This window comes from Thrips palmi, unplaced genomic scaffold, assembly GCF_012932325.1.
Source record: "Thrips palmi isolate BJ-2018 unplaced genomic scaffold, TpBJ-2018v1 HiC_scaffold_6, whole genome shotgun sequence".
In the NCBI taxonomy this organism is placed as follows: Eukaryota; Metazoa; Arthropoda; class Insecta; order Thysanoptera; family Thripidae; genus Thrips; species Thrips palmi.
The window spans coordinates 9,607,790-9,619,149 of record NW_023144633.1 but is presented as its reverse complement, the minus strand read 5'-3'; the positions used below and the strand labels follow the sequence as shown (position 1 = coordinate 9,619,149).

Here is an 11,360-nt window from a genome sequence, read left to right as displayed (position 1 = left end):
TTCGCCGGGTAGCGCTAGTGGCCAAACCATACGTCGCACGTGACTACGAGTGAACTTTTGCTCTAATTTTCACTAAAATAAAATCCATTTTTCAACTTTAAACGGCTCTGGAGCCTAAACCAAACATCGTAGACTGTTTCCGTGACCGCTATTTGAAAGAGCAACCTTTTTTCTATCAAAATACACGGGTTTGGATTTCTTGTGACGCAAGGCAAAAGTTTGGTAGGCCTCTAAAACCGTAAAACCGGAGAAAAATACACTTTTTTGAGCGTAAAATGGACCCAGTTCCGTTATCATTCGCTCAAAATGCATCCCGTAGGGTTCTTTTGGTCGGCCTGGATCCCGGGAAAAAAAAAGTCTCCTGGGGCAACAAGCTAGGACCAACACCGGATGCGCAGGGCTTTAAATACTCGAAAGTTGTATTGTTTTAAAAATTACGTCAAATTTACAACTTTCAGCCATTGTAGCGACCCCTAAATATTTTTCGATCGGTCTCAAATTTGGTTTGCGGTGGTTTTAGGTAAGAATGAACCCTTTTCCGGGTGTGCCGGTATGGAATTCAAAAAAACGTGCATTTCAATACCCCTTACCACATATGTTTTAAGATTGCAAAAGGCTGTTTCTAAACATGAAACCTGTTCAACGACGACACAACTGTTTTGAATCACGATAACATTATTGTTACTTGACAAGGAAGTTGTTTTGAAACGAAAGTGTTGTTTCTGGATGGGTTTCCCGTTTAGACACAAAACAAGACTGTTGTTATTAAACAGCATAACTGTAGGTGGGTCATTCCATGCCAAGTCAACCAGAGCCAAAGCCATGATGTCACCGATTTGGACCAAGGTTGGTGGATCGCCGTCAATTAGTGTTAAGATCGATGCCCTAAAATAGTTTTGGCCAATTTCCAATACTTCCGGAGATATAGCCATAGCTCATTTTTGGCTATTTTGCCAAATGTAAAAACAGTGTTTCACTTAAGTGCCAATATCTCGGCTCCTATGAGACCTAGAGTGGTGATTCTGTGCTCATTCGAAAGGAAATGAAATTTTGCATAAAGTGGCGTCGGTTTGGTGTCGATAGATGTGAAAATAGGAAAGTTCACTCTAACGAAGAAACAGTGAACTTTACAGTGTAGTTCCCACCGAACGCCATCTTCGATTTTTGAAATTTTTGTCCTGAAGGTCCATTGAGGTCCCTACTTCATTGTCCTAAAGTATCTCAAGAAGTTCTAGGGTTTTGCGGTTTTTGTAGGGGGGAAAGTAAAACAGTGCACCCAAAAAATGGTGATTTTGCAGTGAAGGACCCGAATTAAGTGACATCAAAGGCAGCCAACCCTATTCATAGACCGCCTGCTCCGTGTACAGGCAGCGACCGATATCTGAGGCCACTCCCTGATAGGTCGAGTTACTTCACGCTCGAACCCTCGGATTTTAAACATGGCGAATGTAAATGTTGACTACATCATTCGGTTTATCTTGCCCTAATATATCAATGAGGAGTTGGCTAAAAGTATCCCAAACACACTGGTGAGCGGCGGGCTGTTGCCTACAAGGCAACTTATTTCCGCAGCTGTTGAGTAACTGCCTCGAGGGGGTACGTAACTCTCGAAAATCGTGTACAGCGACTGTAAAAGTCAACAGTCAATTTGACTGTTTTGACTGTAATTGACTGTAGATGACTGCAAAACAGTCTAGTTCTGCTTGGGTGGAAGTCGACTTTTAGACTGGGAAATGACTATGTTGATTGTAGGATGACTGCTTAGAGTGTAGAATGACTGGTTTCCCCCCACAGATCTGATCAAATATGCGAACAAAACCTTACAAGAACCAAAATTTTAAACGTTACTACAAAATTTCCGAAAAGTTATTCAAAGTCACTTTACATCTTGTCAAAAAGAAGCTTACTGAATTATCTAGAAGGAATACAGTACAAAATCACAAAATTTTTATCCTTTTTCGCTAATAAAATGTTTTTACAAAGTGCTTGTAACATGTATGAGCCTCCTAAACGTGCAAAGTTTGACTGAAATTGGCTTTTGACTGAAGTGACTGCCAATTGACTGTGTGACTGTTTTTGGGACTGTTTTGGAGGCGTACAGTGACTGTTCTGAGTTACGTACCCCTCGAACTGCCTAGTATGCAGGAGGTGATGCAGCCACACTGTGAAAATTTGAGTCATCACTTGATGACAATTTCAAGGCTAATGTTCCTCACACACGGAAAAAACAACGTTAGCTGAATCAGCAAAAATTTTGCTGGTTTACCTAACACCCGTCTGTAGGTAATGACACAGCTAATACGTTCGTTAAACTAACAAACGCTTTTGTTCCAAAGTTAACTTGCTGGTTTAGCGAACGTTTTTGTCTACTTTTAGCGAACGAAGGCTGCTAAGCTGGCATGGATGGAAGACTGAATTCGGCAACACAGCAAAAAATCTTTTGCTGAAGTAACAAACGTATTAGCTAAAGTAACTAATCTGAGTAAACTGAACAGGCAATCCTTTGACGCTTCGTTGCCGAAACCAGAGAATGTTCGTTCGCTAAATTAGCGGCCATTTGGCCTGTTCATCAGCAAACAGTTTAGCTAGAACTCCAATCACTAGTTTGTAGGAATAAAATGAAATTTGTAGAAATAAATGGTCTTTATTTCTCCCTCCTTTTCCAATAAAATAGAACAGTAGAAATAGAACAAAAAGCATACAATAAATTTCTAAATCTAAATTAAGTACAAGCTGGAATAGCCATAGGCAGTGAGATCAGGTACACAGTTACAATTACAAGTAATGCTTAAGTACAACAAATCTCTTTCCACAGCTTGAGGAAAAATCATAGAGTGGAAAGGGATCCACCAGATCTTCATGGCATACACAAACAAGTTTGTTTATGTTCCCAGGAAGTACCTCAAACCCACCAACGTGATCACAGAAACCTATGTTACGCAGCTCAGCACAAACAAATAATGGAGAACTATTGAAAATAAGAATATCAACTATTTTCCCAAAGTTGAACATGACTCCATCACAGATACCAATAACTAGAACCATTTGGGGTTCATAGCGAGTACCTTGGAAGCAAACCCAAGAAACTCGCTCACATGCCGAGGTTAAACTAGGTGGTAGTGAAGATCTAAAGCGAAAGTAATAACAGTGGTCCACAAGATCCATAACTTCTCCTGGTCCACATTCCATTTGAGGCAATAAAGGTTCCTTAGCAATGGATCGGAAGCACATGGTAAGTTGGTGCTTGATAGCACTTGACTTTGGAAGATTTTTGCGAGAAGTAATGGCCCTGGTATACCTTGTGATATGCCTGTGCTTCCCTTCACCTCTAAAAGAAGCATAATGAGACATTGGACCAAGGAGCTTTAGAAGCCTTCCATAGTGCAAAAGAAAATGAAATTTTGGCTGCAACAATAGTTTTAGAAGCTTCATATACAGGGAGTGGTGTTCTTCCACCAGAAGATCCAGTTGCTCAGCAACATTTACATTTAAATACTTGGCCTGGCCTATTTCCATTATTTGCTTGTGAAGTTTGTAAAGTTGCCAATAAGGATCTTCTTCTGGAATTAGATCACCAATTAAAACTCCAAGTATTCTAACTAAAGTCAGCATCTCCTTGGCAGTACACTTTATCTTTGACATTGTATAGAAATCCTGAGCTATACATGGTGGCCTGTTACTAGAATCAGATGGCCCAAGATCAAAATAAAACAGCCTTGAATTCAGAATATCTACTGTTAAGTACTCGGAGTCAACAAAATGCTTCAATACAGGAATGAGAACATAATGGCAAATGCCTTCTGGGCCATCGTGCATAAAATCAACATGAAAATTCTCAGCGATATGAAAAGATTTCAACTCATTAAAGACACAAGATTCTTTGACTCCTGTTGCACTCACATTAGACGTCTCCACATCTTCTGTATAATTTACTGGATCACGTAATAATGAGGGATCCTCCCTTGTCATAATCTTGGTAAGTTCCTTGGGAGCTCTGCAAATAGTACACGGAAAATTTGCGGTAAAGGCTTCAACATACCCAGTGATGCCATGCACTCCAAGATTATCACCAATGACTTGCATCAACACAAAATATAATTTTACATTTCCAAAGTCGTCTGTGTCACACTGAATCCCCTCTGTTTCAAGAAATTTACATTCTTCAACTAATGGCTGGAAAACCTCCTTGTTAAAACTTATTCGCCCATGTTCATAACTCTTTCTATCATCAGATGAAATAAGCAAAGCTAAAAGAATGTTCTCAAGTTTAGATTGACAAGAAGGAGGCAAAACTGGAATGAAAATATATCCTGCCCCCAGTTTCTCAGAGTGGGGACCAAGAGCATTATTACTTTCAACTTCATCATAATAGAATGTTAGAGGAAACACAATATCAGTATTGGAAAAATGAGAAGTTCTGAGCTGCCACAGCTGACCTTGGATTACATTGGAAATTACATTGACATTGCTAGATTTCAAGAATTGAACATATTTCAAGGTTTCAGACAAAGCCCCTGGAAGTTCAAAAAACACTTTGAAAATCTGTCTTAAAGAAATGAACTGGCCAGTTGTTTTAACCCGTTTAGTGACAGTTCCTGCCCGAGTCTTAAAATTTTTGAAGCAAGACTCACTTATTGTGTAAGGCTTGGGAGGGATATAGTGATTACCTTCTTGAAAAAATTTCATACGCAGATGGTCAGTTTCAAGGCCACTAAATGGTTCATTAAGAGAGTCAAACATATCAGACACTTCATCAATTGAAGACTGCGGAGAATTAGCAGAAGTTAAATATTGAATCACTTTGTCCTTGAGTATTTGAACAAAACCACCAGTGAGGAAAGTATCTACATCATCCACAAAAGTTTGGACAAAGTTACGAGGAATGGACGGATTCTTATAGAGTTTGGCAAGCAAAAGCGCAATACTTTTATCATAAGATGCCTTGAAGTCTTGCGGAGTTACATCAAGGCAACTATTTTCATCGTCTTCATAAAACCCACAGTCCATTTCATCTTGATCAGTGCTAGAACTAGTTGCATTGAAACTTGTCTTAACAGTAGGAATATTAGAAGAGGTATTGTTCTTTAGGGGACATTTATGAACTTTAACCAAATGGCCACGAAATGCTTTCCAGTTGTCAAAAGTACGAGAACACAAATCTTCACCACAAGAATACTTAAAGAACAAATTATCTTTATGTGCTATGTTTAGGTGGACTTTAAATTGAGGTAAAGATACAAGAGATAGACTGCAGATGGAGCACTTGACCATTTTGAAAACAATACAATACACGTTTGACAAGATATTGAGTCAAGATTTCAATGGACTAGGGGAATAAATCACAAAATACAAAAGAGAAACTAACTAAATCTTAAAATGTTACACTAACAGATCCTAACAGCACAATCAAGACTAAAATAGAAACAGTACAGTAGTAGTGAAAATGTAAAACTCACAGGTCTAAAAATAACATAAAAAGCTAAAGTAGGAACAGAAAATACTGATGAAACATTACTAAAAATATTTAACTTCCCAGCACAGCAAATGCTAGTGAAACATGACTAAAAAGAATTATTGAACTCATTTACAAGCACATCTACAGTATTAACACTTTTGTCCCATTTAGTGTCAAACTTGTAGATAGCTTTTTGCAGGAACATCCACATGTGCTCTGACTCAACTGGGTAGTCTGCATGTAAAGCATGATATGACTTGAATGCCACATCAACTGCCTTTAAGGGGCTCTCCACTTCGTACTCAGTTTTGTCGAAAATCACTAGGCATTGTTTGTTGTTGCCGGCATCCACAATGACAGGCAGTGGCTGATCTGTGAAACCAAACCGGCTGAGCTTATCTTGACGAGCCTTTAAAGCCTCTTTCAGTTGACCACGGCCCTATTTTCAAAAAAAAAAAAGGAAAAGAAAAAACCAAATTGTTAATTTAAAAAAGGAATTGAGCTTAAGAAGTGAAGTGCTTATGAAATTTTCTAAACTTACATTGACATGAAGAAGAAATCCATCTTTCATCTCTTGTTTAGAAGTACGCCAATTCCCTACATCTCCTGACCTGTTGTGGGTTAAGGTTGAAACTGCAAATGATCTGGATAATTCCCTGAAGGTAAAAATGGTTTTCTCATCTGAAAAAAGGAAGAAATAAATAAATGAATACAGAGAAGCAGAAAGATAGGTCAAAAGGGGTCTTGAAGTTGTCTTGAAGCTGTATTTGTCTTCCTAATTACAGTATCCATAAAATTTATACAACCTGTTTTTGGAAACAGAGTGCCTTTCGATTCGTGTGTGGTCAGTCCAATATTTTCAAAATGTGGATTTAAATTGATCGTTGCCTTGTTCTTGGCCCTAAGCATGACTTTGAAACCGATGCTAGAATTGACACTTTTGAGTGTTGAATGCTGGGAGCGGCATCAAGTCTGAAAGATTCAAGAAATAATGCACGATTTGGTGTGGAAAATAAAAGACATTTTATTTCCCAAACCATGCATTGTTCTTTGAGCAGATCAGTTCTGATGCAGCTCCCATGATTTCCTCACACATAATACTGAGATGTTAACTCTAGGATGGATGTCAAAGTCATGCTCAGAGCCACAAACAAGGCAACAATTAATTTAAGTGCACTGATTGCAGAAATTGTAAAGTGGGAACCACAAATGAAAGAAAAGGCAAGAAGTGCCACCCCAAGTCATAAAAAATAATTTAAAAACTTTAAGACTTGAATAATAATAGTAACAATACGAAGTGATGAGTAAGTCCATTGGGGCAACATCTAGACGTTTCTAATAAACAGGATAAAGGCATTGATTCATTAAATCTTACCAGCAGTCTTGTTGTCAAAATCATCATAAAGATTGTCTCGGTCTAACTGCCTCAGTTTAGACAGTACAAATCGTTCCAACTTGGGGTATTCCGCACTAAGCTTCAGTATGGCATCTGGTTTGTATACCTCGAAGTCAATGTCCAACTGTAAAGAAAGAAAAATTATACAGTGTACAAAGTACATGCAATATACTCCAAAGCAATGCAATATATGAGCTTACCAAGTGCCATCCTGTTGGCTGATAAATTTGAGGGAATTCAGCTGTGTATGTGTAAACTTTATCATTGTCAGTTTTGCGTTTTTTCACAACTTTCTTTGATTTTTCCTAGAAGGGCCTTCATCTGACACAATGACTGGAGCTTGCAGTTTAGCTAAGCGTGATTTGCTGGTCAATTTCCAAGCGGTGAGAACTCGTGTCCAAGGTGATACATTCTTACTTTTGAGCCACGCCAAAGCCTCTGCCACCTCTTCATTGTCTTCAGGGCCTGAAAGTAGCAATGAGAAAATGAGAAAACAAAACAAACAATGAAAACAGAACTTATGTTTGATAGATACTTACTGTCCATTTCGTCATCAACATTTTCTTCTCCATCATTTTCATCATCTACCATTCCATTGGTGATGAGGGTACGCCTCACAGTGTAAAACCTTGTCATAATCCTGCCTTTGACTACAGTCCCATCCTGTTTTGGTCTGTCTTCAATTCTGAACCATGTAGACTGAAACAAAAAAGTTAAACATAAATACTAACTTAACGCTGAGAGTATAAAATTGCAACATAAAAAGAATAAAAATAATGGGATAAATACCACTAATTCAGTTGGAAACTCATTCACCACTAGCTTTGCTAACTCCTCACACCGTTCTCTTGATATCCTGTAAGTTCAGAATGACAATTTAGCAATCAGCATGAACATCATTTTATCAGTGATCATGTCACCAATCTAACCATCACCAAAATAGAAGAACTTCATAGATTTAAAATTTAAGACACCAGAGTCAAAGGTTAAAAGAAAAAGAAAATAAAACCAGAAAATTGAAAATAAGAGTCGAAGTTTAACAGAGACAAGATAACAATAAGAAAAAGAAATCAGAAAATAGAAAATATAAGGCAAAGTGAGAGGATACACATTTGACTGAAAGACAGTTCTCATGCAGAAGAATAGCATCTCAGGAAGGCTTGAAGTACCGTTTGTCCAAATTGTCTTTTGAGTTCACGGTTGACAACTGCATCACAAAGCTTGATTCTGTCTAAATCTGTTAGTTTCTTATTAGCTTTGAATGCCTTTAAAGCACTGGAACCTTTTGGAGAATGTTCAAGAAAGTTGTGAAAGTCCTGAGCAAAGCACACACAAAAAAAAAAATTGGTCAGGAATGCGTTCTGCAACATGATTTGCGCAAAACATTGAAAAAAACCACTACAACCTTCGGAAAATTGAAGGATAAACAAATTAAGTGCAAACATAGTCAAGGAGTAAAATACCAAATCCATTTATCTTTCAAAGAAAGAAATTTAAAGAAAGTACTTTGAAGGCAAAAACTGCAAAAAGCATAGGTGCAAAGCAAGTGAGCAACTTACAGCAGCTTCGGCCAAGGGCCGCTTGGTGGCTTCAGCACGAGCTTTGGTTGTAGACTGGGTTCTGGACTGAGATCCACTTCCACTGCGTTCACTTTGGCCACTGCGATCACTTTGCTCACTGCGTTCATTTTGATCACCACTGCCTTCACTTTGATTGCTGCGTTCCCCGTTCTCCTCTGTTGCTTCCTCAGAGTCCAGTAAAATTTCACCCAATGTATTAGATGCTTCTTCACTCAGTAAAATTTTAGCTATAAAACAAAAGAAAAAGAGACAGGGATTAAAATGATGCTATCTAAAACTGGACGGCTTCCCGTTAGGATCCATCAACTTTGTTTTGATCGGGCTTAAATTAACTGTCTGTAGGCACTTGTCACAGGTGAACAAGGCGGGTCAGTCCTCAGAAGTATTCAGAGCATAACCTAACAATGAAGAGAGCCCTAGCAGATTACAGAGTTAACTCACTTGGATTAGAGTTGACAGTCTGCTTCGAATTGTTGTTGCTGGATTCGAGAAGCATGGCAATGTGTCGCTTGATACGGTTACGAGGACCAATGCAGGGCACAAGACTTCGCAGGTCATCTTCACTTAATGTGGAAAGATCATCTACCACAATGTCGTTGGCTGAAAGTAAAAAAAAAAACAGGTTGGTTTAAGTTGATGAGCCACATTTCAAACAACACACTTGGGAGAGGACACGCACAGGGAAAGTAAACAAACAGATAACATCGGGCTAGAATTAGTGTTGAAGAACAGAGAGGAGTCTCTTCAAAACTCAAACAAACACCCAGTACTTCCAGAAATAAACATTTTCACTAAAAAGAAACTTAATGCTCCCAATTCTTCAGAATGATAAATGGAAATACCATGCAAAATCAGAGCCTTGGCATACATAACCTCATGAGATTGCCAAAACAAAGAACGGACTGATACACTTAAGATTCAAAATACATTGGTTCAAAGAGATGAAGTAAAATAAGATAATGAAACTTAATTTGATGAAATCAGAGAATAAATTGAGCACTGGCTTGCGTGACCTGAAACAAAGCTGATCTGGCCAGCTAGAGACTAGGCCTACGCTGCCTTTGTTTCGGGCTACAGCCGCGGAAGGAATTGTGGCTTGCCACAATGTTTAAGTTCTTAAACCCAAAATTTCCGCAAGTAGAAGAATGCAAACCAAGTGGCAAGAGACTACTAGAGGTCTAAATGTTGGTAGAAAACTCGCAAAGGGAAATAACTCTAGGCCGCTCTAGGCCAGATCCCCTAACCCCACCGTCGCAGCTCACTCTCGCACACTCACCTTTGAAAGACTCGATAATAGTGGGGTCGCTTACGCCCCACTCCTTCAGGAGATCCTCCATGTTCAGAAATTAAAGGATACGTAAAATGCAAATTCAGCGACGGGCGACGCGCCACTCGCCCTCGACGATCACTTCGCGTCGGTCGGCGTCAGTCTCGGCTCGGCCGGCCGGCTTGTTGTTGCTGCCCTGCCCGCCCGCTCCACCCCCTCCCACCATCCGCCCCACCCCCCCCCCTACCCCCTTCCCAAGCAGCGCGCCAAAAAGCTTCTAGAAGGTTCCATAAGTAGTAAACACACTGGGTGAAGTGACGAACGGGGATTTGATGTTTCTGCTAGCGAGCAGGGAAGGACGTAGCGTGAACGAAAACAATGAAACCAATGACCGACCGAATCGTGCGGTGCGTCAGTGCTTGTCACAAATAACTAATTTCAATATAATAAAAAAGATTAAACCAAATATTGGTGGTGACTGCCATTAAAATGTCTGAAGAGAGTGACGAAACAGAAATGACAGGACATCATGAAGAATTTGACTTTGCTCTCAGCGATGAATACAAGGTTAGTAAGTGCTGCAGTAATTATTTGAAAATCCTGAACCCTTGTTTATTACTTTTGGTCTCCGCAAACACTTTTCAAAATTCTTCCATAGCTTTCTGAGCTGATCGCTTTCTGGATTGATCTCAAATTTTGCTATGCTATTCACTGATGCAGTTTGCCGTCAGAGTTTTTCGATATTTGAGTTTAGTGCCAACAAATAGAAAAGAGTCACGTCTCCTTTCAAGTTTAAATGACAGAGAAGCAATGATAATTTTTTGAACAGGTGCCTGAACAATATTTTTTTCCTTGCCACAGATTAACGAGTTGAAGTTGGAGGTAGAAGAACTGAAAAAGGAGCTGACCCGTAGGAAGCAGAGGGAGATGCACTTAATGTGGCATTGTATGATGTACCGTATTGCATTGAGATATGCACCTGGAGGTTCCAGCACTCTGAGGGACACTCTTGATGCTTTCCATGAGAACCCGCAAAGGTTCCACTCCTGTTGTTGCTGTGAAACGGAGGACCTCACCAAATTAGTTAAAGCTCAACGATCAGAAAATACTGGACAGGTAAATACAAATGTTTGGAGCTCCACCCACCCCCACCCCTGTTAATTGTATTTTGGATTTAAAAAATTATTTCTTTTACAGGAGAAATCAAGCAAATCAACAAGTGAACTTGATGATTATGATTGTTCCAACTGCAAGAACGACTCTTTAATTATGCAACTTAACGAAAGTGTGTAACCCCCTCTATTTTTTTAAAATAAATTTCTGCTTTGTAATGTCAGTGGTTTCAAGCTAGAATTCACTCCCACCATACATTCTCTTTCCTTGTCAAGAGCTTTCCAATACTTTTCTTCAGATTTTTTGTTGAAGTGTTTTTCGCCAGTTTGGCCACACATCCAAACATAGTTGCGCAGCTACATTAGAGTACAGCATGCATGTTCTTCAAAAAGTACCCTTTTAACATTGAAACAAAAGTGTCTGCTAATGTAGCATACCATATTAGCTGAAGCACCTGAAATAGTTGTGTCAACCAGCGAAAAAACGTTTGCATTTGTACCAAACGCAAGATCGGTGTAATCACACTCGTGTTTGATGCAGTAGCAAACG

The 11,360-nt window shown here is 39.3% G+C and overlaps 3 protein-coding genes across 5 annotated transcripts; 1 reads left to right on the top strand and 2 right to left on the bottom strand.

The window, feature by feature from the left end:
* Positions 1–5,279: 5,279 nt before the first annotated feature.
* LOC117652056 lies at positions 5,280–7,061 on the bottom strand. Its single transcript, XM_034396691.1, has 4 exons — positions 7,017–7,061; positions 6,831–6,975; positions 5,997–6,136; positions 5,280–5,894 (listed from the first exon to the last, which is right to left on the bottom strand). Exons 1-4 carry the CDS (start codon positions 7,059–7,061, stop codon positions 5,562–5,564), a joined length of 663 nt encoding a protein of 220 aa, XP_034252582.1. The 3' UTR covers positions 5,280–5,561.
* LOC117651805 lies at positions 6,834–9,876 on the bottom strand. 3 transcript variants are annotated; one of them, XR_004588125.1, is made up of 6 exons: positions 8,873–9,011; positions 8,411–8,658; positions 7,641–7,707; positions 7,391–7,550; positions 7,052–7,316; positions 6,834–6,975 (listed from the first exon to the last, which is right to left on the bottom strand). XR_004588125.1 is itself a non-coding variant. In XM_034396161.1 (6 exons), exons 1-5 carry the CDS (start codon positions 9,766–9,768, stop codon positions 7,687–7,689), a joined length of 636 nt encoding a protein of 211 aa, XP_034252052.1. In that variant the 5' UTR covers positions 9,769–9,876; the 3' UTR covers positions 7,412–7,550; positions 7,641–7,686. The 3 variants fall into 3 exon arrangements, 2 of the variants coding, with proteins under 2 accessions (XP_034252052.1, XP_034252053.1); XM_034396161.1 differs by lacking the exons at positions 6,834–6,975; positions 7,052–7,316 and adding exons at positions 8,021–8,167; positions 9,708–9,876 and having other exon boundaries at positions 7,412–7,550; positions 8,873–9,031; XM_034396162.1 differs by lacking the exons at positions 6,834–6,975; positions 7,052–7,316 and adding an exon at positions 9,708–9,876 and having other exon boundaries at positions 7,412–7,550; positions 8,873–9,031.
* Positions 9,877–10,007: 131 nt separating this feature from the next.
* LOC117651806 lies at positions 10,008–11,052 on the top strand. Its single transcript, XM_034396163.1, has 3 exons — positions 10,008–10,265; positions 10,560–10,814; positions 10,896–11,052. Exons 1-3 carry the CDS (start codon positions 10,188–10,190, stop codon positions 10,989–10,991), a joined length of 429 nt encoding a protein of 142 aa, XP_034252054.1. The 5' UTR covers positions 10,008–10,187; the 3' UTR covers positions 10,992–11,052.
* Positions 11,053–11,360: the final 308 nt, after the last annotated feature.